Source organism: Lepidochelys kempii, chromosome 1, assembly GCF_965140265.1.
Source record: "Lepidochelys kempii isolate rLepKem1 chromosome 1, rLepKem1.hap2, whole genome shotgun sequence".
Lineage (NCBI taxonomy): Eukaryota > Metazoa > Chordata > Testudines > Cheloniidae > Lepidochelys > Lepidochelys kempii.
This window is the reverse complement of record NC_133256.1, coordinates 281,093,148-281,121,014: the sequence shown is the minus strand read 5'-3', so window position 1 is coordinate 281,121,014 and position 27,867 is coordinate 281,093,148. Positions and strand designations below refer to the sequence as shown.

General features: G+C 42.4%; 1 protein-coding gene across 3 annotated transcripts in view; it reads left to right on the top strand.

Moving 5' to 3' along the window:
- ZDHHC17 (zDHHC palmitoyltransferase 17) overlaps positions 1-27,867 on the top strand; it is a 128,662-nt gene that overhangs the window by 6,796 nt on the left and 93,999 nt on the right. For 2 of the 3 annotated variants that reach the window (XM_073327711.1, XM_073327709.1), the window contains exon 2: positions 14,291-14,394. In XM_073327711.1, the coding sequence (XP_073183812.1) occupies positions 14,291-14,394 (104 nt within the window). Of the gene's footprint in view, positions 1-8,754; positions 8,882-14,290; positions 14,395-27,867 lie in introns of all 3 variants that reach the window. The other variant, XM_073327710.1, reaches the window with a different exon arrangement.

Below are 27,867 nucleotides of genomic sequence, written 5' to 3'. Positions count from 1 at the left end.
GCTTATGTTGCTCAGAGGTGTGAAAAGGCCATCCCTCTGAGTGACGTAAGTTGCATCAACTTAAAGCGGTGTCCACGCTGTGCTATGTCAGCGGGAGACACTCTCCTGCTGACATGGCTTCTGCCTCTCATTGAGGTGAAGTAATTATGCCAATAAGAGAGCATTCTCCCATGGTCATAGCTCATCTTCACCAAATGCGCCACAGGAACGTACTGCTGTAAAGTAGACTATCCCTCAGACCTGGTCCGCACTACAAACTTATGTTGATATAACTGTGTTGCTTAGGGGTGTGGAAAATCCACACTCCTGAGTGACAAAAGTATACCAACCTAACTCCTGGTGTAAACAGAGCTCTCATGTCGGCATAGGTGGTGTTTTCACTAGGTGCTACAGCACAACAGCAGCACCAGTGTAAGTGTAGACAAGCCCTCACTTTTGAACAAGCATGACTTACTCCTTCATTTCTTCATGAAATCCCATGATTTTTCTGACCTCCAAATACAGTGATTGGCTTAATGCAGGGGTGGGCAAACTTTTTGGCCCAAGGGCCATATTATGGTTGCAAAATGGCATGGAGGGCTGGGTAGGGAAGGCTGTGCCTCCGCAAACAGCCTGGCCCCTGCCCCCTCCCACTTCCTGACTGCCCCCCTCAGAACCCCCGACCCATCGAGTCCCCGTCCCCGTCCCCTAACCGCCCCCTCTCAGGACCCCATCCCTAACCGCCCCCCTGGGACCCCACCCCCATCCAACCCCCCCGTTCCCTATCTCCTGACCCCCCCCCACCTGAACCTCCACCCGATCCAACCGTCCCGAGTGCCCCCCGGGACCTCCTGCCCCTTATCCAACCTCCCCCCGCCCCCTTACCATGCCGCTAAGAGCGGCAGGACAGGTTTATTGGAAAGCATGGGAAGTAGACGGGTGCAAGCTGTGCTGCCCAAGCGGCGGCATGGCTGTGGGGGAGGAGGGACAGCAGGGGAGGGGCCGGGGGCTAGCCTCCCCGGCTGGGAGCTCAGGGGCCAGGCAGGACAGTCCCGCAGGCTGCATGTGGACCACCTCTGGCTTAATGTCTCCAGTTGAGTATCTTTATCCACCCATTTATAAAGTAAAAATTTGCATCTGCTTTGGGAAATGTGCAGGATTAATCATTTAGTTTGGTGGTTGACTTTGCTAAGAAGAATTTTTCCACTTTCAATTTTTGCATTCAGTGAAAGGATTATTTTGGAATGCTTGAAATAACAGAAGGCTTTTTCAAATACGTTTTTCTGAGTTCTTTTGACTTTTTTTTTTTTTTAAGGAAACGCTGTCCACTTGAACTTTTTTTAGTTTCAAAAAAAAGTTAAATCTTGTTTCGGGTACAAAACTTTCCCTGCAACTTTTTTACAATCACACTTTCCAGCTTTAATTTTTTTTAAAAAGTGTTTTCCCTTATTGCTGTGTGAAAGACCCCCACAATTAAGAGAAACTGATGTACAAGGGAAGTAAGTTATACCCAAAGTGTTTTCAAATGCACAAAGTAAACAAACTGAATAATGACTATTGGAGAATAAAGGGCTTATTTTTTTTGTCATTTTTGCTACTCATCTTGTAGCAGTAAAAATATTGTGATACAGTAGGAAAAAAAATTCCCAATGAAAGTGTGTGCGCACGTGTATGCACGCAAGATAATGGTATCTCTTTAAACCAGGGTTTTATCTGGTTCAGTTTTAGCCGAGGCTACCCCATGACCAGCTAAAATCATGCTACCTTTTTCCTAGCATAGCTACAGGGTATGTTTAGGTCAGGCTTAAACCTGACCTAGGAAAAACTTTTTCACTAGGAGGATGGTGAAGCACTGGAGTGGGTTACCTCAGGAGGTGGTGGAATCTCCTTCTTTAAAGATTTTCAAGATCAGGCTTGACAAAGCCCTGACTGGGATGATTTTGTTGGGGATTGGTTCTGCTTTGAGCAGGGGATGACCTCCTGATGTCCCTTCCAACCCTGCTATTCTATGATTCTATTCTTTGGAGCTTTGCAGACCACAGTTTGAACTATAGTTTTAAACAATCAGGACATGATCATGTAATTGTACAGGAGCTGTGTTTCTCTAAAGGAAAAAAGAAAGGTCTACTGGCATATGAAATTACTAGGAATAGATTGAACATCATTGCCCATGGTTAGCCAAGGTCTATGCCCTGAGTCTGGGATTGAATTAGAATGACTAATGATTCAGGCCTGGATTCACAAGGGATTTAGGCATTTAATCCCCAGATTTAGGTGCCTATATCTGGGTTTAGGCAGTTAAGTCCCACTTTCAGGCTCCACTGTGATTCACAAAACTCCACTGAACCCTGTAGGTGCTTAAACTCATTTGGCACTTCAATTTTCAGAGCAAAAGCTCTCAAAGCACCTACGTTTCTGCCTCTGAGCATGTGCACTGCTGCCTCACTCTAGGAGTCTGAACAAGTATCTCTAGCCTAAACACCAGAGCAGTTTGCTAACCAGGGAGGATCAGTGTTTGGCTGCCTACTGGGTTGGGTCACATTAAAAATCTAGCTGGTGGAGGTGGTGGTGCCCACCTTATAATTTTTAACCCAGTGGGTAAAGCACTTGCATGGGATGTTGATGACCCAGGTTCAATTTCCCCCATCTGCTGGAGAGGGAGAGAGGCTTTGAACAGAAGTCTCAGGAAGGGGCTCTAACCACTGAGCTATGTGATATTCTGATGTGAGGCTCCTTAAGCATATGTCTACACAGCAATAAAACACCCGTGACTGGCTCAGGTTAGATGATTCAGGCTCAAAGAACTCAGGCTGCAGTGTAGACATTCAGGCTCTAGCTGGAGCCTGGGCTCTGACACCCATGAGGGAGGAAGATCCCAGAACCTGGGCTCCACCTTGAGCCCTACCATTTGCATTTCAATTTTATAGCCTGCAGCCCGAGTTCCAGGAGCCCAGTCAGCTGACCTGTGCCAGCCACAGCTGTTTTATTGTAGTGTAGACGCTCTTAATTTCTCGTGCTGCAGGTATTTCACTCTCTGTAAATAGACTCATCAGAGTAGGGGAAATGGACACTGGGTCTCCCAGGTGGATGCCCTAACTACTGGACTGTAGAGTTGTTCTCTCTCCCCTCTTCCCCCCAAGTATTTATAGACTGTGGAACAGTCATTGGGCCAGAGAATGGGATGGGTCAGGAAAGGATGAAAGGTAAGATAAAAGGAATGGTTAATCAAAGCAAGGTGCAGCATTAGGTGTGTCCTAAGTTTTCCTAAATCCTACCCAAATTTGAGAGGAGGAACTCTTGTTTTTGAGAAGAAAATTGCAAGATTTTCAGTAGTTCACTCTGCAATGCAGTTAATTGCTTTATGTACCCATTTTAGAGAGATTTTTACTGTGAGCATCTTACCGGTAGTATTGGTCCATGATAAGCAAGTAAATTTGGAGTTTGTAGAGTCAGTCATTTGTTCTCAGAAAACATATGATTTCCGTGCCTCCCTCCCCCCCCCCCCTTTTTTTGTAAAACTAGTGCATTCAGCTTCTCTGTACTTCATGGGTCACTTTGCTTTAAGGAATTCTCACTCCATATTAGGTAATGATCCACAATTTTTGTTTTTCACTCCTTAGTCCTCAGAGGCAACAATTTTGAAAAAAATCGATTGTAACAAACTAAACTACACTTCTTGTAATTACTAGTTCTATTATTTATTTAATTAAGTGGTTTAATATTTTATTATGGTTGTACCCAGAGAAACTGGTCATGATCAAGTTGTTGTACAAAACACATGTGTAGGCACAGTCCCTGCCCTGAAGAGCTGATAGTCTTACCACAATCTCTCCTTGTTTCCTGGATTTCTTAAAGCTAATCTTCATCTAGTTATTGCATACCATGCCTTTATATGCAATTCTGCATTTTCACAGAAACTTGTAGTACCTTATTGGTATTTATTTGTTTTGTTAGGATTCCCTTTGAAAAGCATTGGTTTATTAACTCTGTCAGAAACCAGAATCTGACTGTACAAATTTGATCACATTACCCCGTGGCAGCAATATTACTTAACATTTTAAAGGAACAAAAGTCCTAGCCATCTGTTTTTGTCCTCCACAACCATATGTAACAGATGCAAGCAATAGTATTTCACTCCACTCCTTATGTCCCAAGCAGGCATGTTGACCTGCTTGTTGCCTCTTGCTATATATACTTTGGAGTTGCTACTGCTTCAGTATTCTGTGCTTAGACCACTTATTCACACAACCTTAAAACTTCTTTTTAAAAAAACATTTCCTATGGATCCTCTTCTATGTGTGCTTAGCAAACTTCTCCCCCTTCCTCATCTACTACTGGAAAATTGGGGAAATTTGTATTTGTCTTTAGATGGAAGATGGGCATGCAGGATTGTTTGTGTATTGTGTATTTTGTGAGAAAGGTTGATTTTTTTTTTAAATGCCAGTCACTTGTTTCTGTTTCTAAAAAGAAACAAGAAATGTGTCTACAGAAAATTGATTCAGAGTTAAGGTTGAAAGCTTAAACCCACACATGTCAGTAAATCTCCATTTAAACTGGTCCTACTCATCAGTGGTGTGTGAGATTTTCTTCATTCTCAGAAAAGTCACTTTGGATATGTCACCACTAGAATTAAATATCCAGAGCTGCTCCATGTCAGCTGACTAGGGCTTGCTGGGCACAGGCTGTTTAATTGGGTCTGTTTGTTTAATTGCTGTGTAGACATCTGGGATTGGACTGTGTCTGGCTTGTAAGTAGAAGCCCCACTTGTGTGGAAGGAAGGAGCTTCCTCCTCCATTCTTCCCCCCTTCGCCCACCAAATTTCAGAGCCACCTGGCTGGTACAAATTTGGGTGAGGTTCTCCATTTCTCTACCCTTCCCCCACATTTTTGAGTATTCCTCCCTGGGTCTGGATCTCGCACTAATGAAATCAGTGTGAGAATTTTTTCACTAATTCAGAGGGAGCAGGGTGCTACTGAGTAGCAGCAATCCTTGCCTCTTCTGCTGCATTGTAGTCTTCCCAATCTGCAGCAGAGTTCAACTGAGCTCCTTCTTGACAGTTTCACTGCTGCCCTTCTGACTATTAGAAGTGAAAACAGACAACAATCTGGTCAGTTTTAACTGTTGAAATTAGTAAAAGCTTTGAGCGGCAACAGATGGATTGGAGTTCTTCTGAATTGGGAAGGCAATACTGCATTGGTTGATTAATGTTTGGTGTTTTTTCTTTGTAGCCACAGAGTTAGAAATTGTTGGTTTCTTAATGGGCTTATGTTTCAAAGATGATTCTCAGAGAGAATATCTTTGTCACTAGATGTGGAAAAATACTGAGAATATCTTTTCTGTTTAGGTTGGAAAGGTTCTGAACCCCCTCTGTGAAGAGAGAGAGTGACAAAATTTTAGGGTAAAAATTTGACATAAATGTTGACTCACCATCAATTTGAAATGAATTCAATTATAAAAACAAGCAAAAAAAAATAGCTTCTGGTGCTAAACCTGCACCTTCCAGTTTTGTGTGTTGCAGCCATATTTTCTGGTTTTTAAAAATGTTTTTCTTTCCCATGCTATTGAGTAATAACCCACATAAAGCTGGAAAATGGTGACAGCGAAATAATGAGACTGACTATATAAAGAGCTGTCAAATGCAGAAAGTAAACAAAGTAGGGGGGAAATGAGAAGCTATTTTTTGTTAATCTTTGTTACTGTTGTCTTTCTTACTTTTAATAATGGTAGGTAAAACATTCTGAGAGTAGGATTTGTAATTTGATAGTTTCCTTTTAAGTTAACTGTGCGGAAAATAATCTGTATTTTCACATGCTTTAATCTTCCGTTCCACCATAAATAAAAACAGCTGACTAATTTATTGGGCCAGACTCAACCCTTATATAACTCCATTTAACTCAGTGACACCTGGGATGAATTTGGTTTATTATCCTCAAATCAGATTGACAGGCCGCTTCATTTGGTTAGCTTCCTATTAACTTCCCCAGGGCTCTTGGCAGGTTCAGGGGTCTGTCTGTGTGGGGCACTTGCAGGGTCAAGGTCATAATCCATATGATGGTGCACAGATACTGTGTTTTGACATCCCGTGCTTTTAAAATTGAAATAATTTAAAATTAAGTTTAAAAAGCCATATTAAAATAATCTCTCAAAGTATGAGAAAATGTTTGGGAGATGGAAAAGGGCTGTGCTGGCAGGGGAACAAATTTTCTAGCTTCTATGACTGTATTACCAAAAAAAGTGTAAAAACCTAAAAAGTAAATTTGTGACAATGCGCTTTATGTGATTTAATGGTTTAATAGCTGAAAACTAGCCATTACAATGCCTTTTATTTTAGTAAGCTTTTTTTTTTTGAGAGCGAGAGAGAGTAGTTATGTATGGAGATGATGTGGTTACAGCTGATTTGATCTTATTGGTCTGCAGAATCCTCTCCTCTCTCTCAAATCTTAGAGGAGGGTTAGTGAGAAGTCTCTTTTATACGTATTTTTGTACACTTTATACTGGAGAAATCTGTTTTTTGAAGTATCACTACTGTTCAGCAAAGATTTATTCATATTTAGATATATAATGTAATTAGATTGTATCCATAATTTTGTTAATTCAGTTCACTTTTTTTTACACAAAGAACGTAGCTAAAAAATTGCCTGCAAATAAAATAAAATTTTAAAGTAAGAGGGTCCTCAAGTACTTCTGTTCTCCCCTTCTCTTACACATTTCTCCCCATATTGTGTTCCAACTATTTTGACTTCAGAAGCAGGACCTAGCACAGGTCCAGTTCTGAAAATGGTTACAAGGATAGAGGCATCTTAATGTTAGTGGCACCAGGTGCAGTAATGTACTGTAAGTGAAATATCTGTAACTACAAAACAGGGCTAGGACTGCGTACTTGAAAGAGTGTAGCTGGCATTGCAAGGTATTTACGTGCCCGACATGCTAAACATTTGTATGCTCCTTCATGCTTTGGCCACCATTCCAGAGGACATGCTTCCAGTAGAAGCTGTGATCGGCTGAACCTGCGGATGTGGCAGGTAAATAAACTGGCCCGGCCCCCCAGTGGCTTTCCCTGAACAAGTGGCGTCCCAAGTCTGGGAAACACTGCTCTAGTTGGCAACTATTAAAATGTGTATTTACAAAAACTATAGCCTTTACAGTACACTAAATTTGTTACGACTGGTAATCAGGATGATTCTCTCTCTCTCTCTCTCTCTCAGTATACCTATATATATGTGTATACACGCATACATTTAAGCTATCATATATTCACATTTTTAACTTTTACATTTTCTTATGTTACATGTACTAACATTTACTAGATGATGATGAATTACTCATGAAATTGTGTCAAGCTGCATTTGGATGGAAATTGGAATTCAATTAAAACGCATAAAAACAGCGTTAGTTTTAACTAATTTTACTAGTTAAATAGAACTTCTTTAAATGTGCTGGATATATAAGAAAAAGTGAGTTTATCAAAACATATTTTGCATTTAAAACGAACTGATTTGTTAAAGCTGAAGCTAGTGAATTAAACTGTTTCTGGTCACCCTGACCTTCAAGACTTTGGCACTGTAGTAGCTGTCATTCTCTCACACCTAGTTTTTATTCATAGACTGGAAGAGGAAAACAAGCTTTCCTGCTTTTTCAACTTCCAGTCAGTTTCTCAGCTTTGAACTAGTCATTAAGCTGAACTCATTGAATAAACTGAAATGAAGAAAATATTCGTTCTAGACCTGCAGAAGGTGCTACTGACTGCTAAAAGCTGATTTAGCACTTCAACTCTGTTCCAGGGCTTCCATAAGTCCAATGATTTGACTTTCTTTAAAACTTCACCAGCAAACATGTACCACTTAAAAAAATATTCATGTTGTTTAAATGATTATTTACAGATTATAGTGAGTTTAGGCCCATAATCCTGACAGGTTTTATACAATAAGCAAAATTGGCGTAGTCATTATTTGAAGGAAAGGCTACCATGGAAAACTAAAGTGCTGTGGAAAGTGATATCTAGGTCGGGAAGACTCTTCCCTCTGATTTAATACTTAAGCTACATAGTTGCATGACTCCCCCCAAGTAACATCCAGGAGGGGATTGGGGAAATAGTGAAGTTTTCCAGCCTTAATGTCTGCTTTACAGCAGTTAGGAGGCTTGAATAGGAAAAAGAGATGGTCCATCTCTAAGCATCTGAGAAAGGGCAAGAAATAGGCTGAACTAGAGTACTGTGCTGGAATTCTATAGTGTCATCTTTTGTACTAACCTTTCTCTACTTGGTTTATCCTCACATTAGTATGTATCCAGTAAGCTTTTCAAGCTCTGATTACTATGATTTGTGGTATGCAAAATCCTTACTGCCTAGTGTAGCTGTAGGTGAACAGTGCTGATACAGTTACTGGCACTGTGATAACTTTGCATGGCATCACCTTTCAAATTCAAAGTAAAAAGGGCAACATCCAGCCATTTATGTTTGGATTTTGTCTTACTTTATTTTAGGCCTTGATTTGCATCTTACAACTCTTTCTATATTTGGTACTTTTTCTCAGCACTGTTCCTCCATATAAGAGAGCCTGATTTATTCTGAGACTGCAAAGAGAGAATTTCTGCAAAGCTGCCTCCTCCTTTGCAGACATAATGTGTCTCCCTTCCCAGACACCTAGAGCAACAGCTGTACTATGCCTGGTTCCCATTTGCTTTGGCAGTAGGTGCCCTGCTGCTATTATTAGGGGTCTTGCATAGATGGCAGCATAGCACTGGAATATAGAGAGTTTAACCAGTTTTTCTGCTTAGCTTTCAGGCTAATGGAATGTTGAAAGGACTGAACTATGTTGAAGTAGTATGACGGTGAAATGGGAAAACACGTTCCATGTGTTGATGATTTGGGTACCAGATGCGTTTGCTAACGAATACTGCCAGTGTAAGCATAAGGTCAAGTTTATTTCGTAGATTCTCTACAGGTTTATATCCTTTGTCTTCAGAATGGCATTGAGGAAACAAAGGTGTTGTATTCTTGTTATGTTGTCATTCTGACTAATCTGAAAAGTGTAACAAACATTAGACATACAGTATAGTGACTAAGCTCTTACTCTTTCCCTATCTCTCCCCTCCCCTTCCCCCACAAGCATTATGGACTGTTTGCCCTATGGAACAAGGAAGTTCTATAGAAACATAAATTTAGATCATCTTGTGTGGTTTGGTTTGAGTTACTCTTGAGTATAGGTTTTAAATATTGTCTTTTAGTGCCCCTTGTATCTCTTTTAGGGCCTCCTCCTGGCTGCTCCTGGCGATTAGCTCCTTCCAGGTGCTAGACCCTCCTCTGGATATCTCTCCACCCATCTTCTCTCATCCTGCAGCTCCTCTTGCTCCAGGAGTTGCAGCTTCCTCTTCGTCACTTGGCACTCTAGCCATGTCACTGGGGTCCTCCCCTTCCTGGATATCAAAGCCTTCCAAGGAGAACTGTCCCAGGCAGTCTGCTCTCCACTGTCTGGTCTGCACTGCTTCCCCAGTGGCTAGTAGGGGAACCTGGGACTGCCCTTTACTCTGGGTTCCAGCTCAGGGGCCCTCTCAGCAGCCAAGGTCTTCTGTACCCCATACCTTGCTGCCTTTACCCTTTCCTGCCTTTCTGGTTCTCCAGTCCAAGCTCCCTCCTCCAAGGGAGTAACTGCAGGCAACCTATCTCTAGCCCCAAACACACCTCCCTTCCCCCAGGGAGTGATTGCAGACTACTTCACTACAGCCCCCTTCTGCTCTCAGCTCCTTTATACAGACCCCTCCTGTTTTTGCCCAGCTGAGCTTCATTTAATCAATCCCTGCTCCCTGACTCCTCCTCCAGATGCAGCCTGGGGAGTTAATTGGTCTACCTGGCCCCTTCAAGCCTTCTGTGGGTTGCATGACCTATCACACTTATCGTGTATTTGTCCTATAAATTTATTGCCCAGAGTAGGGTTGCCAGGCGTCCGGTTTTTGACTGGAACGCCTGATCGAAAAGGGACCCTGTGCTGACTGGGCTGCTAAAAGTTCCATTGGTGACGCAGTGGGGCGAAGGCAGAACTCCCTGCCTGCCCTGGCTCCGTACGGCTCACAGATGCGGCTGGCATGTCCGGCTCTTAGGTGCAGGGGCCAGGGGGCTCTCTTCACTGCCCCCACCCAAAGCACTGGCTGCGCAGCTCCCATTGGCTGGGAACCGCAGCCAATGGGAGCTGTGGGGGCAGAGCCCGTCAGCACAGACAGCACATAGAGCCCCATGGCCCCTCTGCCTAGGAGCTGGACATGCTGGCTGCTTCTGGGAGCCACTTGAGGTAAGCTCCGCCTGGCCGTAGCCCACACCCTGAACCTCCCCTCCCACCGTGCCAAAACTCTGAGTCCCCTCCTGCACCCCAACCCCCTGCCTGAGCTCTGAGCCCCCTCCCACACCTTCCTAGAGCCTGCACCCCAGCCCTGAGCCCCCTCCTGCATCCAAACTCTCTCCCAGTCCTGGCACCGCCTCCTGCACCCCAATCCCTCATCCCTGGCCCCACCCCAGAGCCCACACCCTCAGCTGGAGCCCGCACCCCATCCCGCACCTCAACCCCCTACCCCAACCGTGAACCCCCTCCCGCACTCCCAACCCCTCAGCCCCATCCTGGAGCCCCCTCTTGTACCTCAAATCCTTCATACCCAGCCCCACCCCAGAGCCTGCACCCTCAGCCAGAGCCCTCACCCACTCCTGCACCCCTGCCCCAGCCCAGTGAAAGTGAGTGAGGGTGGGGGAGAGCGAGTGACAGAGGGAGTGGGGACGGAGTGAGTGGTGGGTGGGGCAAGGGTGTTCAGTTTTGTGTGTTTTTAGAATGTTGGCAACCCGAGCTCAGAGCTGGAACAAGTTGATACTGATTTTTGCTTTCAACTTCATTGGTAACCTGCTAGGCTGGAACACTATCTGGCATTACCATAAAACTTTTGGAAATTGCCCTTGCAGTTTTGGAATAATCCATGAAGTTAAGGAGTTCTGTATATTCATCCTCTCTGAATATTCATGAATAAGTGTGGTAAAAGTAGTATCACTTGTACCATACATGTGCAAAATGCTTTTTTTTCCAGAGGCTTATAACTAAATAATTCAGGGATTTTCATTGTAAAGAGAAACACTTCTAAGTAAAATTTCATTTTTGAATCTCCAGTTGTTTCAGTGATAGACCTGTTTTAAAAAAAAATCCCTTTCAATAATTTTTGATGTGGAAAAAATAAGTTTTCCATCATGCTGAGATCATGAAAAGTTTTTGCTCAGACTTTCCAAATCATTCACCTCCAGAAAGAGACCAAAACTGGAAAATTTCTGCTTGCAGGGTGAATTGACTCATGTTCTGCGATGTTTGATTTCTGAGTCTTGCTTCATGGGAATCCCAGGTACTTGAGTAAAACAGGGTTGTGACCTCAAGTGGGACTCATTTCCACCAAGGCAGAACAGCAAACTTTGCTGCAGGTATTATGATCCTGTGGTGGGACACATGGATACATTTTCACGGAAATGGGATTGGGAACTTATTTGTTTTGTATTTTCACTCCAGTTCTCCTGACATTTATCTCCTAAAAGATATGTTCTGGTTCAAGCCTAGGTTATTGGGCTTGGTGCAGAAATTTCTGGGTGAAATTCTATTGACTGTGTTGCTAAGGAGACCAAGTGATAATATTAATAGAAAAATTGCTAAGTAAAGCTGCATTCATCCCAACAATCTGAAATGTCACAAGTTAAAGAAGCACTTCACCATGAATAAACTGAGATGATTTTTTTTTGCTTTAGAAGTTTAAAGATACAGTATGAGTAACTGAGCCTGATGCTGGAGGTTACCATTTTGCTAAAGTATGGCATTTACAACATTGTCCCATAAACTCAATAGAAGAGATCGGTAGTCCATTTCTAATCTGCTTTATTAGCTACTGGTTAACAATGAGGAAATTGAGTCATTAGTTTCTTTTTATTGTTAAACTATTGTTAAAGCAGGTTGGACATGTGTTCTTTCTAACACTGGTTCCCCTCTTTGTCACCTCATTGATTCATTTTTGGGGGGTAGGAGGGCTAGGAGAGACAATTTTTAGGCTGTACAGTTCCTCTCTTAATTTAACTGTCTGACCTCCAAAATGTTCAGTTAGCTGGAAAGAATAGGATGTCAGGACCTATTGAAGTGTGGTGAGTGAGCAAACAATCATCCATTACAAACTTTGCCCCAGGAAGGGAGCAGCTGCAAAATTATTAATATAACATTCCTAAACTGCTGTAGGAAGAGGTACTTTCTTGTCCGAATAGGAAATAGCTGAAGTTATTTGTGAAGCCTGTTTTCTGCTGCATTGAGCCCATTATACCTGCAGACTTGCTGAAAAGAATCACATCTTCTGTATTATCTAGCTGTTTAGCCATTCTTTTACAGCACTGTAGGTTGTAGTAAACTACATTTCTAAATGAAATAACTGACATTTAATCTTTCTTTTAAAATTTTATGTAAATTATAACTTAGAGTGGGGAAAGCAGTCTTTTTGTTTGGTTTGGACTACTAAGTATGATTGTTTGCTTATCTGTATTTAATGTGCTGATGAGGATGAGAGTGAATTCGTGCTCTCCAGGATAACACTATAGTAATGATGGAGAACAAAAAAAACTTATTTAAAGGGAGGTGGCATGATATAGCTAAAGCGATTAATGGTTGAGAGACTCTGCAGCTGACAGTTACTTGCACGTTGACAATTTGAGCGCTATACCTCAGAGGAAAACATGGTCCCTGACTTAGGAAATGTATGTGCTAAATCAAGGCTGTACAATGAACAGACTAGGCCATTTTTGCTTTGAAGCCTAGACCTCTTAACTCTTTTGGTAGATCCAATTTTTGTAAGGTCATATGTTTTTATATACTTGAGAATAGCTGTCTACACACACACACATTCTCTCACTCATTCTCATTCTTTCACTTTCATTCTAGGGAGGTAAAAGGATAACCGGTAAGTATTAGGCTTACTGTTAACCGACCTTAACCGTTAACCCCGGCAGCCCTGCACTGGCCAGAGGGACTCTAGCCCTGGTGGCGAGGCCGGGCTGGCTGGCTGGAGTGACTCCCGCCGTGAAGTGCCGGACGGGCTGGTGGGACCCCAGGCCCAGCCAGCTGAAGCGATTCCAGCCCCATCTGTCCTGGTGGGACCCAAGCCCTGGCTGCGTCAGCCCGGCCGGAGCGACCCTGACCCTAGCTGTGCTGGATGGAGCAACCCCAGCCGTGCCGGGCCGGCGGGACTGCGGCCCCCAGCCCTGGCAGCACTGGCTGGCGGGACCCCAGCCCTGGCCGTGCCAGCGGGTCCTCAGCCTGGCCAGAGTGACCTTGGCCCTGGCTGTGCTGGCCGGAGCAACCCCAGCTGTGCCGGGATGGTGGGACCCCTGGCCGGGCCGGGGCAGCAGGACCCCCAGCCCTGGCTGCCCTGCACCAGACCAGCTGGAGCAACCTCGGTTAACCTGTTAAACTATATAATTTTAATTGTTTAACTGGTTAACTTTTTTAATCAATATTTACATCCCTATTTCACTCTCACTCCTCCCCCCCAATTGAAGTAAGATGAGGATGTTTCCTGTTTGTTTTTTCTTTTCCCTTCCATTAGGTCTATAACAAAAGAAGGGAACTCATTTCATGTTAGTAGGGTATTTTGTGTGTCTCAGAGTCTTCAAATGTGATTTCTGTTGCCCAGTTGATAAGCTCCTAGTTATGATCAGAGAGCTACAATAAAATATAAAAACTAGGTTATAGTCACCATAGTAGTAATTATCCCAAAAGCACTTTACTACTACGCATATAATAGGCATCATCTGTGGGGTAAAATATGGCAGCTGTTCAACAGCGTACAGTTACAGAATTCAAGACAAAAAGTAAACAATCATACATTTGATACTCATTTTTGATTGTGTTGATATATAATTCAAAAGCTATAAGGTGTCATATTTTACATACTTGTAAAGATGGCCATTACGGTTGAGGAGGCACTCTGTCTTCTAAAACAGTACTGAATGAATGCCTGCAGCATGGGATTTGGTGATACTGCACTGCTGCAGGTGTGCCATCTCTTGGATGAGACCTAAAACTAAGGTCTTGAAATGTATTTATTAAAGAATACAGTGGTACATTTCACAACATTTAAAAAATTTTGATCATGTATCCTGGCCAGATTTAACTGATTTTATTCTATGTTCAACTGGATATAGTATTTTTGTATTCATATGGAAATATTTCAAAATAAATGCTGTTCAGTTACAAATATTTTAAGAATTCTAGCAGTAAACCTAAATCTCATGTCCTAATAGCAGATTTCCATTTTGTAGGAAATCAAGCCCCAAAGTCATTATAACCATGGATACAGTGATTCTCTTGGACGGAAAAGCCACATTGATGATTACAGCACATGGGACATTGTCAAAGCTACACAGTAAGTGCATTTTTTTGCAGTTTTAAATTTGTCAATATCTCCATTAGTGGAATGACAGTAAAATCTCTTTGTTTTAGTTGCATAAACTTTGAATGAATAATTTATTTTTTGTATCCTCAGAAACAGCAATCCTGGGCTGGTGGATTATAGTACATGATTTGAAAAATGAATTGAAAAAAATGCTTTTGAGGGAAATTTACGCACACTGTATGAAAATATACAGAAGCATTTATGCAGAGTTTTGAGATTTAGATTATTGCTTGGGTGGATGATGGAGAAGAGATTAAATGCTTTCCGAAATTAGTTTTTCTTTCTATTTATGGTGTTCCTTATGTTTTAAAATACAAATAAATTACTAGATGGAGTGGATCATACACAATTACAAAATGCTTATGTGATTTTAGGTGCTTAGACCATTGGCGCACAGGTGGGATTCGCCTGATCACCTTTAAATCTACAATTTCAACACTGCCATAAAACTGTAAATTGGTTGCCAATCAGCACAGTAGCAATTAATCATTGTACGAATGAATCACTGGGATAAGTATTTTTTATATAGGTGCTAAATTACATAAAAAACAGATTATCTCAAATATGAAGCAGTTATTATTTTATATTAATACACAATGCAGAAAGTGGAGAGGGAGGCTGGTTGTTTCTCCTGCAGTTTGGGTGCTTATATGATTTTCATAATTATAATATCGGAGTGCATGCAGTACAATATAGAGTTGTGTTGTGAGTGGTATGAGAGAAAATATGAGAGTACACTGAGCCTTTTTGGCTTGCTGAACTGCTGTGGTTATTTTTGTTTATCTCCATGTGACAACAATGCAACATCTTTTCTGCAACACAGTGAAGATAACCTCACTTGTACTTTAGTTGACATGGTAAATGAATTGAAACGTTATTCTTTTACAGGTTTCAGAGTTGTAGCCGTGTTAGTCTGTATCAGCAAAAACAACTAGTCGTCCTTGTGGCACCTTAGAGACTAACAAATTTACACTTGCATGTGATTGAGACCTTGTCTACAGGTTGCTTCGATATAACTTACGTTGCTCACACCCCTGAGTGACATAAGTTATACAGACCTAAAAACCAGTTAGACAGCACTATGTCAGTGGGAGAGCTTCTCTGGCTAACATAGCTACTGCCTCTCATGGAGGCAGGAGTTATTAAGCTGACAGGAGAGAGTTCTCCCGTCAGCTTAGAGCATCTCCACCACACACTCTGTAGTGGCACAGCTGCGCTGCTGTAAGTGCTGGAGGGTGGATGTAGCCTGGGTAATTTCTTTAGTGAACTGTAGCCAGCCAATATTTAATTCTTTGTGAACACTGACTTTTTGGAGGTAGATGGGGAGGCTGAGATTGCCTATTTTTCTTAATGTAAAGAGGGAAAGTTTTATATTTTCTGGGGGAAACAATTTTTTAATAAGCTTTGGCTACTATTGGTCATTGTGCAGGAATAAGATATGGTTGTGTCAGTAGGGCCAGTGCCAGCTTACATGGGAGGCCAGGGAGAGGAGATCAGATCCCCACCAGAGGGGTACGGTCCCTCAGATGCACAGAGGGCAGAGAAAGAGGGGCTCAGACCCTTTATATTGGCAGGACTCCCCTGATCCCTGTGCATACCGGGAGGCAGGGAGAGGAGCTCAGATCCCTCCCAGAGGGACAGGGGCATCTGTCCCAATGCATGTACTGGCGGGGAAGGAGAGGGGCTCCCCAAAGAGAAAGGACCCCCAGATCCCATCTTCCACATGGCAGGCTGAGAGACGGGCTCAGACAACCAGTGAGGCAAGGGCCCCCAGATCCTTGCACACATTGAAGGGGAGATTATGGGACTGACAGGCACCCTGCTCCTTACCTCTATATCACCCCTGTTCCAGTAAACAAAGGAAATTTGCAAGGTGGGGGCTTTGGACAACCCTGAAAGTGTGTTTTGTTTTGATTTTTGTAGTGTTTATAGTCCCCTCAAAACACAACTCTGGAATGTCATTTTAAATGATCGCATGACTATAATTGTAATCAGAAATACCATGTTAGCATAATAAAACTTAAAGCATGCAGCCTCATATTTGTTTTATTTTAAAAGTAAACCTGTAAAGCTGTGCAGGTGAAAAATATTTCTTATATTTAGGAGGGAGAAACGTGAGCTATTTAAATAATTATTTCATGATTTGCATTGCGTTCAGAAAATCTCAGTAGGCATACATATTCACAGTGGAGTTGAGCCATTTCCTATTATGTTGAGGGTGTGGTAAATAACCATTATTAACATTAGTTAAAAATGAATATTAAGAGTCAATGATATCAATGACAAATGCTTCTGTGGCTCCTGGTTCTATGTGATTGCTTCCTTGAGTGTCTTATTAGGGTTTTATAACTATACAGAGGTAATTTTTATAATACCCCAATTTTCACATCTTAAGGCCATTCAAGAAGAGGCTCTTACACACCTGTAAAAGGTACAGAAATGGTGGAGTGTACTATACATCTCTTACACTAGCTGGATACATACTGCCATATCAATAGTTGAATCTGAAGGCATGAAAGAAATGTGAATGGTTACAAAGAAACAGTGCAGGGAGGGATAAGGGTGGGGGTGGAAGATTACTGTTTAAAATGTGTGTGCATGTGTGGAACTCGATATTTTTTTCTTCTATAGAGTGTTTTTAAAAGTTAATTGTACAGCTTGTAAATTTGTTACTCTTTAAATTACTATAATAATAGCAACTTAACCCCTTTCTCAGAGACTTTCATGCTTTCTTGCCTACTAAATATTTGAGGCTCAATTTTCCCTTTTATCTGAGCTCTTCTTAGCACTGTGGAGGGGAAAAGGGGCCATCAGGGAGCCAGTTATGATGTTATATGTGCCTGGTCCAGACATGTTACAACAGCTTAGGTTTTAGAGGGTCCTTAAACCAATGGGGAGTAGCAGGGGAAAGGTAAACTGTGTACCTAGCAGCCCCATCTCTGCGTTGTCACATAGATGGGAATCAAAAGATGGCTGGCTCAGGAGCCAGCTCTGCTAGCTTTGTTGACGAGAAGTTCCCCTCAACTTGGAGAATTTTCCACTAGCTATTTAAAATCAGAATCCATCGTGTTTGCACCAGTGCTATGGGGTTGGAAGCACAAAAAAGGATCCAAGCTCTTTGTTTTATACAGAAGACGTGAACAGTGATACATGATTGGACAGCATTTGAAAACATGTTAAAAATATCAGATACTGACCTAGATGGTGATAATTGATACCCAGGATTAAAAATACCATCTCATTTTACTATAGAGTTGCTGCTGTAGTTTATACCCTTTTAGTATGGAAATGTAACTTTCCCATCCTGGAGCCTGGCTGACTTACAAGTTTCACAGTAATCAGTGGTTTTACTGGATATTGCAAATGTACTGAAATTATTCGTTCCTTAACTGGCTTAACCATTAATATGCCTTATTACTGGACTAGTTAGTGTTTTTATAGTAGTGGAAGTCTCAAAATCTGTACTTCTGGACTCAATGCCCAAAGATACATTGTGCAGTTGCAAAACAGTAGGCAAATAAATGATGTTGCAGTGATTACGTCTATCAGATCAGCCACTAGCTAGTATTAGGTTTGCTGGTGAAATCATCATCAACAACTTGTATTGCCTTCATCACAACAATGTCTCTGGGTGCGCTACAAATAATAATACTACTAATAATGTAATTTTCAGTTATTAACAATGATAAGGAACAATTAATTATATAATTATATATAATGATAATAAATATAATTATAAGGTATGTCCACACTGCAAAAAAACCCCATTGTGGTAGTGAGTCTAACAGCCTGACTCAACTGACTTGGGCTTGCAGGGCTCATGCTACAATAAAAATAAAAAATATGTAAATCTCCCCACTATATTTTCCACTGAAATGCATCCAATGAAGTGAGCTGTAGCTCACGAAAGCATATGCTCAAATAAATTTGTTAGTCTCTAAGGTGCCACAAGTTACTCCTTTTCTTCTTAATAAAAATGGGAGCATTAGATGTTCCTGCTAGGGCAAGAGCCCTGGCTCTGGAACCCAGTGAAGGGGCTTGGTCTCTAGCGCTAGCGGTAATGTCTTCACTGCTATTTTTAGTTCTGTAGTACTAGCCTGAGTTGCTTGAGCCCAGCTCTGAGACTCACTGCCATGTTTTGGTTGGTTGATTGGTTTTTTTCCAATGTAGAAGTACCCTGAGATTTCTTTACTCTGTCCTTAAATGATGAGACTGGCTGAGTATCTTTAGTTTCAGTAGGCCATGAATTTCACAGGTGAGACACCTATTGTAAATGGGAGTCAGGGTATTCCACTAATTTATATCTTGGACAAAGCAAATAACCTAGTGATTCAGACATCTGACTAGTGTTGGCCACTGTTGAAGGCAGGATACTAATTATGTGGACCATTGGAATAGTTTAGTATGGCAAACTCCATTTTTCTGTGAAAGAATGTTGCCACCCTTCAGCTCTCTTTTTATCGCTATCAGTAAAAATATTGGAAAGCATATTTCTATCTAAATTATTTATTCTTCTTTCAGTTTTCTCAGAATATTCCCACTCATGGGTTGTGCCACTGGTGTTGCTTTGATGGTGGAACCTTTTCATAGCAGTGCTGATTGGAGCACTCTCACATCCTCTGTTCTTAGTGCTCCTGAATGCTCTGAGGGTATGACCGTCTGTACCCCTGTGTTCACCCCTTTTACAAAATTATGATAAATTTCATACAAAGTATGCCTTGTGAGGTATCATGTGAAAACTCATAATTTACTGATCATTATTGTCCTGGTAAAATATGTGTAGCAACATTGCATGTAAAGTTGTAAGATTCCTTTGTATGGCATTGCTAGACTTGTTCCAAGTCTGGGGGGAGCAGCCACAAATCAGTTCCCCAGAGACAAAAGGTTAGCCAATGCCTCAGTCAGGTGTCAGCAAAATTAAATGGACTGTCACCTGATTAAATAGCTATTCTTTGGCAGGAAAGAGGATGTGGGTAAAATTTATATCTTGACAAAGAAACAGCTGGGTTCCCATCCACACAGACTTTCCGTCTTCTGAACCTCAGCTGGAGATGTTTCTCAAAGAAGAGAGAGAGCTATAAAGAGGAGAGAGGAGACACCCCAATTGATTCCTTCTGTCTCTCTACCCATGGCATCCACAACACCTGAAGAATAAAAGAAATAGCTTTGGACTGGGGGAGGGATCCTGATTGATCCCCTCCCTGTCCAAAGCTATTTCCTTCATTTTTCAGCCAGTAAGGCTGCTAAAACATGTGCTGAGAGAGACATTTGTTTTGAATTTACACTAGTTTGTTAAGTTAGGCATTAGTTGCAATTTACTTTTATTTTCTTGTAACCAATTCTGACTTTTATGCTTCATTACTTGTAATAACTACAGAAGGTATAAGTGAATAGACTTGTATTTTTGTTTTATTTAGACCAGTGTGTTTGGATTGAAGTATTTGGGAAGCTCCATTTGGGGTAACAGATTTATGCATATAATTTTCAATTAATAAAATGATGGACTTTATATGAGCTTGTATTGTCCAGGAGAGTGCTGAGCAATACAAGACACGCTTCTGGGAGGAGGTCTGGGACTGGGGATTTGCTGGTGTTACTTTGCAGTGTAAATAAAGGGTGGCTGGCTGTAGCACTCGGAGTATAACTGGGAGTAATTGACATGCTGGAGGCTGTGTGTGAGCTAGGCAGCAGTGGTTGCTCTCACAGCAAAGCAGTGTAAAAGGCATCCTAGGCTGGAGAACTGAGAGGACACAGCTGTTATCGGTCCAGATTTTACCCGGGATAATGTCACAACAGGTGAGGCTATAAAAGGGGGCCTGGTGCTGTGGTTACTGTAGTTCTTCCAACCTCCGCAGCTAGTGGATCGGGAACCATTCGGGGCCAGTGGCCAAGATCCTTATCTTGAACAGTGGCTTGTTATGCTTTTATCTTACATTTTAGATTAGATTATAGTGTAAATAGTTATTTAGTTTTAGTATTGGGTTTTGTTTCTTAAGGTTTTCTAGTTAGTTGTTAAGTGGAGCTTCAGTTCTGCCGTTGGGATCAGATGCTGGGTCTGAAAGTCAAGAGTCCTGGCTTCAAGAAGTGCGACCTTTCTTTGGTTCCAAGCTCCAAGAACCCTGTGGTATCTAAAAAGGATCTCGGATCTTTGTGCCTGAAATTGAAAAGCAGAGAGACTCCATTGGTGACGGCCTCTGTAAGCGGAGCCATTTTGTAGGAGCAACCTCCCTCAAATCCAGGAACTCGGGTTCAGGGGAGACTCGGTGTGTAAGAATGATTCAAAAGATACTTGAGGAAATTGGTGGATCCAGTGTCTTTTAATCCCAGATCATTGATCCTAAATTGAGAAAGAGGGATCCTGAACATCTAGTGCAGTTGGCAGTTAATGTGTGGTCCCACAGATCAGACTCAGTTCAAGCCTGCTCAGCAATCTCCTATAACAGTGGTAGTTCAAATCCACTGTAAAAATCCTTAGCCCTGTCTTACCTTGGATCTGGAGGGGACTGATAAAGACATGAGAGAGAGGAGCTTCTTTGGATCCACATAATACTACTTCCCCTCCAGAGAAGTGAAGGACAGAGGAGCTATTGTCTCTCACCACCTCTCCTGCCACCTAATGCTCCCCTTCCAGTAAAATGCTACTACTTCTAATCTCTCCTTTACTATCATGCTTGGATCAGAAATCGGATCTGTTGTCAGACTTGGAATCAGAGATTAACCCACTCAATTGCCACATTGTCCTTTTCTTAAGGGAAGATATATTGCTGAACAAACATGTGGAAAAGATGCATGCTGTAGCAGATAATGTGAGATTGAATAGCAATGGACTGTTGGCTGGATTGGCACCCACCGTGAGTTGGATGGCCCTATTGGCCCTCTCCCAGGCATTACCAAGAATGACAGCATATCCATTTTTCTTTTGAGAGCTTTGGGAAGATTTCATTCATTGAATCCAAAGCTCATGGATCTGTCTGCAGTTCATAGGGAAAGAGAGCAATCCCCAACTATTGCATCAGACATGCTCTCAGAAGAGGATGAACCTGGGGTGGTCGAAGAACATAAAGAAACAGACTGGAAGACCCGAAATCTCTGGATAAAAATATGGGAATTGCGTCTTTGTTAGAGGACGCAGTATTTCATGAAATAGCTGACAACTACTCTGAAAATTCCCTTGGTAATAGTAGAGGAGATGTCTCTTGCCGCATCTTTGACGTCCTTGGTTCTCCATCCAAAAACAGAATTACACTTCCTGTTTTAGAGAGGCTGCACTGAAAGCCCTTAAGGCTTGTCTGCCATTTACTGTATTCCATAAAGATAAGGTTGTCCTATGTCCCCATCCCAGGTTCCTACCTAAAGTATTGACTAAGTTACTAATCTGTCAGTATTGCTCCCTCCCATAAGACTGCATGGACATGCAGGTGAAAATAGGTTGCATATTTTAAATGCAAAAAGGGCTTTAAGTTTGTTATTTGAATGGGACTAAACAATTCAGAAAGTCTCCAAATCTTTTCATATTTTATGCTGATTATACAAAATGTCAAACAATCTCTTTTCAAACATTATCAAAATGATTGTGTACACAAGAGGCTTATATATTGACATCTATTTCTATCCCTGAAGGATTTTGGTCCCATTCCACTAGGGCCAAGGTGACCTCAATAGGATGCCTTCAGTGCATTACACTTACCACTCTCCCGATTTCTGTAACATGAAGCTCCAGATATTCGTGTACACAACGCTTCTATTTGGGCTTAAGGTTTGTCTACACATGAGGCTTAGTGCATGGAAGATCATGGTGTAAATACAGCACACTAACTGTTCATGTGGACCCTGCTACCACATGCTAAAAGTTCTGTAATGTACTTTAAAACAACAAAACACACTAAGGAAGTTTCATGTGCGGTAGCAGGGTCCACCTGGCCAGTTAGTACATGGCAAGGTAGGGTGTTGTAGATTTACAGTCCTAGATTCTTGCATGCTTAGTTTCCATATAGACAAGCCTTGAGTGTTCAAATTGGATGCTCAGTTTGGCAAAACAGTACTTCAATCTCTCTCTAATTAAGACTCCATGTTCCACCTTCCCCAAAGAGGAGAATTGCTGGTCAAACTATCCCATGAGTCAGAGATGTGCAGAGGACGCTCAGTCAAGAAACGAAGGTTACTCGCACTCAGAACATTCATGAACAGTGAGGGGAGGGGGCAAGAGTGGTTGCAGGAGCACTGCGACAGGCACTTCTGTCAAAAGATTCCAATGTGAGAGCTGCACCGTCATCACATCCATGAGTGGGAATATGCAGAGTACACCTTGAACTCCAGTTAAAGGTGAATAACCTTCATTTCTTGCTGTTTTAATAATATACCCTGAGCTTTTAGGGAAGGTGGGTTGTAGCAATGGCTGGTAGCAGAATATTCACAGCTCAATAAAAATAAAGATCTCTCAAGAAGCCACCAAGGCTTCATAACCATAGTTTCTTCTTCCTGTGCCTGGTTTCAGAGTAGCAGCCGTGTTAGTCTGTATTCGCAAAAAGAAAAGGAGTACTTGTGGCACCTTAGAGACTAACAAATTTATTTGAGCATAAGCTTTTGTGAGCTACAGCTCTCTTCATCAGATGCATTCAGTGGAAAATGCAGTGGGGAGATTTATATACTCAGAGAACATGAAACAATGGGTGTTATCATACACGCTGTAAGGAGAATGATCACTTAAGATAAGCTAATACCAGCAGGGGGTGGGGGGAAGAAAACCTTTTGTAGTGACAATCAAGGTGGGCCATTTCCAGCAGTTAACAAGAATGTCTGAGGAACAGTGGGTGGGGGGAGAATAAACAAGGGGAAATAGTTCTACTTTGTGTAATGACCCATCCATTCCCAGTCTCTATTCAAGCCTAAGTTAGTTGTATCCAGTTTGCAAATTAATACCAATTCAGCAGTCTCTCGTTGGAGTCTGTTTTTGAAGTCTTTTTGTTGTAATATTGCGACTTTTAGGGCTGTAATCGAGTGACCAGAGAGATTGAAGAGTTCTCCGACTGGTTTATGAATGTTATAATTCTTGACATCTGATTTGTGTCCATTTATTCTTTTACGTAGAGACTGTCCAGTTTGACCAATGTACATGGCAGAGGGGCATTGCTGGCACATGATGGCATATATCACATTGGTAGATGTGCAGGTGAACGAGCCTCTGATAGTGTTGCTGATGTGATTAGGCCCTATGATGGTGTCCCCTGACTAGATATGTGGACACAGTTGGCAACGGGCTTTGTTGCGAGGATAGGTTCCTGGGTTAGTGGTTCTGTTGTGTGGTATGTGGTTGCTGGTGAGTATTTGTTTCAGGTTGGGGGCTGTCTGTAAGCAAGGACTGGCCTGTCTCCCAAGATCTGTGAGAGTGATGGGTCATCCTTCAGGATAGGTTGTAGATCCTTGATGATGCGTTGGAGAGGTTTTAGTTGGGGGCTGAAGGTGATGGCTAGTGGCGTTCTGTTATTTTCTTTGTTGGGCCTGTCCTGTGGTAGGTGACTTCTGGGTACTCTTCTGGCTCTGTCAATCTGTTTTTTTCACTTCAGCAGGTGGGTATTGTAGTTGTAAGAATGCTTGATAGAGATCTTGTAGGTGTTCGTCTCTGTCTGAGGGGTTGGAGCAAATGTGGTTGTATCGTAGAGCTTGGCTGTAGACAATGGATCGTGTGGTGTGATCTGGGTGAAAGGTGGAGGTATGTAGGTAGGAATAGCGGTCGGTAGGTTTCCGGTATAGGGTGGTGTTTATGTGACCATCGCTTATTAGCACCGTAGTGTCCAGAAAGTGGATCTCTTGTGTGGACTGGTCCAGGCTGAGGTTGATGCTGGGATGGAAATTGTTGAAATCATGGTGGAATTCCTCAAGGGCTTCTTTTCCATGGGTCCAGATGATGAAGATGTCATCAATATAGCGCAAGTAGAGTAGGGGCATTAGGGGACGAGAGCTGAGGAAGCGTTGTTCTAAGTCAGCCATAAAAATGTTGGCATACTGTGGGGCAATGCGGGTACCCATAGCAGTGCCGCTGATTTGAAGGTATACATTGTCCCCAAATGTGAAATAGTTATGGGTGAGGACAAAGTCACAAAATTCAGCCACCAGGTTTGCCGTGACATTATCGGGGATAGTGTTCTTGACGGCTTGTAGTCCACTTTGTGTGGAATGTTGGTGTAGAGGGCTTCTACATCCATAGTGGCCAGGATGGTGTTTTCAGGAAGATCACCGATGGATTGTAGTTTCCTCAGGAAGTCAGTGGTGTCTCTGTCATAAATATAAAGGGAAGGATAAACCCCTTTGAAATCCCTCCTGGCCAGGGGAAAGCTCCTCTCACCTATAAAGCGTTAAGAAGCTAAAGGTAACCTCGCTGGCACCTGACCAAAATGACCAATGAGGAGACAAGATACTTTCAAAAGCTGGGAGGAGGGAGAGAAACAAAGGGTCTGTGTGTCTGTCTTTATGCTGCCTTTGCCGGGGATAGACCAGGAATGGAGTCTTCGAACTTTTAGTAAGTAATCTAGCTAGGTATGTGTTAGATTATGATTTCTTCAAATGGCTGAGAAAAGAATTGTGCTGAATAGAATAACTATTTCTGTCTGTGTATCTTTTTTGTAACTTCAGGTTTTGCCTAGAGGGGTTCTCTGTGTTTTGAATCTAATTACCCTGGAAGGTATCTACCATCCTGATTTTACAGAGGGGATTTCTTTATTTCTATTTACTTCTATTTTTATTAAAAGTCTTCTTGTAAGAAAGCTGAATGCTTTTTCATTGTTCTCAGATCCAAGGGTTTGGGTCTGTGGTCACCTATGCAAATTGGTGAGGCTTTTTATCCAACATTTCCCAGGAAAGGGGGGATGCAAGTGTTGGGAGGATTGTTCATTGTTCTTAAGATCCAAGGGTCTGGGTCTGTAGTCACCTAGGCAAATTGGTGAGGCTTTTTACCAAACCTTGTCCAGGAAGTGGGGTGCAAGGTTTTGGGAAGTATTTTGGGGGGAAAGACGTGTCCAAACAGCTCTTCCCCAGTAACCAGTATTAGTTTGGTGGTGGTAGCGGCCAATCCAAGGACAAAGAGTGGAATATTTTGTACCTTGGGGAAGTTTTGACCTAAGCTGGTAAAGATAAGCTTAGGAGGTTTTTCATGCAGGTCCCCATCTGTACCCTAGAGTTCAGAGTGGGGGACGAACCTTGACAGTCTCGAAGATAGCTGGGAGTGCTGGTAGCGTAGGGCCTGAGGAGCGAGTCTACATAGCCAGACAATCCTGCTGTCAGGGTGCCAATGCCTGAGATGATGGGGTGTCCAGGATTTCCAGGTTTATGGATCTTGGGTAGCAGATAGAATACCCCAGGTTGGGGTTCTAGGGGTGTGTCTGTGCGGATTTGTTCTTGTGCTTTTTCAGGGAGTTTCTTGAGCAAATGGTGTAGTTTCTTTTGGTAACCCTCAGTGGGATCAGAGGGTAATGGCTTGTAGAAAGTGGTGTTGGAGAGCTGCCTAGCAGCCTCTTGTTCATATTCCGACCTATTCATGATGACGACAGAACCTCCTTTGTCAGCCTTTTTGATTATGATGTCAGAGTTGTTTCTAAGCTGTGGATGGCATTGTGTTCTGCATGGCTGAGGTTATGGGGCAAGTGATGCTGCTTTTCCACAATTTCAGCCCGTGCACGTCGGCAGAAGCACTCTATGTAGAAGTCCAGTCTGGCTCAACCTTCAGGAGGAGTCCACCCAGAATCCTTCTTTTTGTAGTGTTGGTAGGAAGGTCTCTGTGGATTAGTATGTTGTTCAGAGGTGTGTTGGAAATATTCCGTGAGTCGAAGATGTCGAAAATAGGATTCTAGGTCACCACAGAACTGTATCATGTTCGTGGGGGTGGAGGGGCAGAAGGAGAGGCCCCAAGATTCTTCTGTTGAGCTAAGAATATAGTTGGATAGATTAACATTATTGCTGGGTGGGCTAAGGGAATCATTGGTGTGGCCCCTTGTGGCATGTAGTAGTTTAGATAGTTTAGTGTCCTTTTTCTTTTGTAGAGAAGCAGAGAGTGTTTTGTAAATGGCTTGTCTAACTTTTGTAAAGTCCAGCCACGAGGAAGTTTGTGTGGAAGGTTGGTTTCTTATGAGAGTATCCAGTTCTGAGAGCTCATTCTTAATCTTTCCCTGTTTGCTGTAGAGGATGTTGATCAGGTGGTTCCACAGTTTCTTTGAGAGCGTGTGGCACAAGCTGTCAGCATAGTCTGTGAGGTATGTAGATTGTAATGGATTTTTTACCTTCAGTCCTTTTGGTACGATGTCCATCTGTTTGCGTTTGGAAAGGAAGATGGTGTCTGTATCTGTACGAGTTTTTTCATGAAGTTGATAGATTTCCATTCCATACTGCTAAATGTAGTGCCTTGCATAATGACAGGTTTCAGAGTAGCAGCCGTGTTAGTCTGTATTCGCAAAAAGAAAAGGAGTACTTGTGGCACCTTAGAGACTATCCAATTTATTTGAGCATAAGCTTTTGTGAGCTACAGCTCACTGCATCGGATGCATTCAGTAGAAAATAAAGTGGCTCCCATGTACTGTGTCAGTTCCCTTGGCACAGAGGTTTGGAAGTTCAAATAGCAGTGTCCAGTAGGGGTTGTGCAGGCACCTTTCATGCTGACATGCCCAGGCATAAAGGAGGCAGTGCGACCCATTCACCCTCGGTTCCTTCTAACTGCCCTTCAAAGGTAAGTGGGAAGACTGTGTCCTTGTTCAGTTAGTTACTGTTACAAATTATTAATCTTTTAATGTAGTTATTAGTTGCCTTGTCATTGACAACTTTTTTTAAAAAAAAGACAGCTAGTTTATAGTGGTCTGTGAGGTTAGTCAATTACTTTGTCAGTTTCAGGCTGAGCCCTGTTTGCAGGTTTCAAATTCTGGGAGTGTCAATTTCAGATTTGATGCTGAGGGCCTGCTCATCAGGCTTCAAGTTCTGGCCTTCCTGCAGGAAAGTCATTCTGCTCATGGATGAAGACAACCATTGCCTTTTTTGTTCAGGGGAATCTCATAGTGTGCTATCTCAAGTGCTTTTAAGACCGCACACAAAGGTCCAGAGAACATGGACTGAGGCTCTTTTTAACTGAAAAATCTGAGACCCCAGTCAGATGCTGATCTACCACAGTAATAAGGAAAATACTGAACAGATCTGTGGATCTATATCTCCCTTCCCCCTTTTGGTTCCCACCTTTCTTTCTTCAGGGATACCTGAGCCACAATAACATCAGACTGTTAGGTCTTGCAGGTCATTCAATAAGCTTATGCCCTACAATTCTATATCATACACCTGATAGGCTCCCCATCTCTCTTCAGGGACCAGTTTCAAATAAGTTTCATGCACCAAGAGATATAATCTCTATTGGAGTTGGGTGCCATATAGCTGATACCACTTGCCTTCAGAGGAAAAGGATTTTAGTCTGCT